This window comes from Oratosquilla oratoria, chromosome 35 (assembly GCF_046742065.1).
Source record: "Oratosquilla oratoria isolate Oo_2021 chromosome 35, ASM4674206v1, whole genome shotgun sequence".
Lineage (NCBI taxonomy): Eukaryota > Metazoa > Arthropoda > Malacostraca > Stomatopoda > Squillidae > Oratosquilla > Oratosquilla oratoria.
Genome location: NC_134811.1, coordinates 38936275 through 38938774, shown reverse-complemented (window position 1 = coordinate 38938774; position 2500 = coordinate 38936275). Strand labels below are relative to the sequence as shown.

Genomic DNA, 2500 nt, shown 5'->3' with positions numbered 1-2500 from the left:
TTTATATAAGTTAAAGATGATTATTTACGGGTATAACCATATCATACACCCTCTGATATCCTGGCAGCCCTTATGCTTGTTGTAACGTAATTTCTTAGGTTAGGTTAGGTTAGGTTAGGTTAGGTTAGGTTAGGTTAGGTTAGGTTAGGTTAGGTTAGGTTAGGTTAGGTTAGGTTAGGTTAGGCGAGGTTAAGGTAAGTTATGTCATGTTAGGTTAGGATAGGTTAGGTTAAGTTAGGTTAACCTAAGGTATATTAAGTTAGATTACGCTATGTTAGATTTGGTTAGGTTAGGTTAGGTTAGGTTAGGTTAGGTTAGGTTAGGTTAGGTTAGGTTAGGTTAGGTTAGGTTAGGTTAGGTTAGGTCAGGTTAGGTTAGATTAGGTTAAGTTAGATTAGGTTAGGTTAGGTTTAGTTTGGTTAGGTAAAGGTTAAGTTAGGTTCAGTTAGGTTAGATTAAAGAAAATATTAACCATTGCTTTGTAAAAGACATTAAGAAGAAGAATTTATAAGCTTGATATAATTTATATATTTGTTATTTTCTATACTCCAATAGTAATATTCCACTCAAATTATGGCGAGGGCAAGTTAGGAAAGTCATTAAAAATGCATTTATGCATAATTTTGCTAGACCACGCCGCAGGGATACCCGGAGGATAGCTTAGAAGCAAAATTCAAATATTAATGCTTGTTGATAGGAACTTTTAGAGTGAAAATGCTCAAAACTTGAGTGGTTTACTCTGACTTACTAGTTTTCTTATCTAAAGGGATGAAATAGGATGTAAGTCACGAAGATTCTCATTGCGTAGGTTGATATGAGAAAAGTTCCGCCAAACCGTCTCCAGAGGTGTAGTTGTATCAAGAGCATGGTGGACAATCTATCCGCGGTATGTCACTATTACTCCCGAAGATAATAATGGTTATCTTCGGGAAAATTCTCTTGCCAAAACAATAGTAATAATGTAGCAATATAAAAGTTATTGTAAGTAGTCATGGTCGCTCCATGAGTCATAGCAATGATAAAAAATAGTACCTAATCATAAAGTATCACAAAAATAGCATCAGAAGTACCAATACTAAGAGCAGAAACCACAAAATCATAAAGAATAGCCAGTAAAAATTGTAGATATATAAAGCGGTAATAAAAATTATAACAAATTTAACACTAACAGTAAAAATAGCAATAGTCTTAAAAGTATAAAAAAGTGATAATGATAATGATAATTATAATTGTAATTGTAATTGTAATTATTTTTGTAAATATCTTTATAATTATAATTATGATAATGATAATGATAATACTGATAATACTGATAATACTGATGATAATGATGGTAATGATGGTAATGATGGTAATGATGGTAATGATAGTAATGATAGTAATGATAGTAATGATAGTAATGATAGTAATGATAATAGTAATGATAATAGTAATGATAATAGTAATGATAATAGTAATGATAATAGTAATGATAATAGTAATGATAATAATAGTAATGATAATAATAATAATAATGATAATAATAATTATAATGATAATAATAATTATTATAATAATAATAATTATAATAATAATAATAATTATAATAATAATAATAATGATAATAATGATAATAATGATAATAATGATAATAATGATAATGATAATGATAATAACGATAATAATGATAATGATAATAATAATAATAATAATAATAATAATGATAATAATGATAATGATAATAATGATAGTTATAATAATGATAGTTATAATATTGATAATTATAATAATGATAATTATGATAATTATAATAATAATAATTATAATAATGATAGTAATGATAATTATAATAATGATAATAATAATAATTATAATAATGATAATAATAATAATGATAATAATAATAATTATAATAATGATAATAATTATAATAATGCTAATAATAGTAATGATAAGAATAGTAATAAAAATTATAATAATAAGTAAATTATTGAATAATAAAAAATGTACCGATAATAGCGGTACCAGTAATAATGGTAACAAATATAGCACTGGCAGGAATTAGTAGCAAGTCTCATAATTATCAACAGTGTAAACTGCAATACCAATACCACAAAGAGTAGACAGAAAAAAAACATAGAAGTAACACTGATAATTAAAGTGGTACCAGAAATAAGGGTAGGAAATGTAACGCTGGTAGCAAAACACTGTTCGCGAGTGACTCACTTCAAGTGTAGCTCTTGTCCTCACGTCCGAGGACCTAACGTAGCTTGGGTCAGGGGCGTGGTCGTGGCCCGGGGACGGAGTATGAGGACTTCCCCCCCCGCACTCCACCTCCAGGCTGCTCACGTCCACCATCGTTATCGTGCAGTTTTCCAAAGGCCGCGGTCGGTCTGGGGAAAGAAAAAATAATATATGTATATATGTATATATTCAAAATATTTGAAACTTTTGAAGGAAAGTGAGATATCCATGCACTTTTTTTCAGAACCTTCCTACTAAAATAAAAAAGTATTTGATG

At 28.6% G+C, this 2500-nt stretch overlaps 1 protein-coding gene across 3 annotated transcripts in view; it reads right to left on the bottom strand.

Annotated features, from left to right (window-relative positions):
* LOC143018823 (uncharacterized) overlaps nucleotides 1–2367 on the bottom strand; it is a 293530-nt gene extending 291163 nt beyond the window's left edge. For all 3 annotated transcript variants that reach the window (XM_076174400.1, XM_076174399.1, XM_076174401.1), the window contains exon 1: nucleotides 2206–2367. In XM_076174400.1, coding sequence (XP_076030515.1) covers nucleotides 2206–2337 — 132 coding nt within the window. In that variant the 5' untranslated portion in view covers nucleotides 2338–2367. The remainder of the gene's footprint in view (nucleotides 1–2205) is intronic.
* Between the last annotated feature and the right edge of the window lie 133 nt (nucleotides 2368–2500).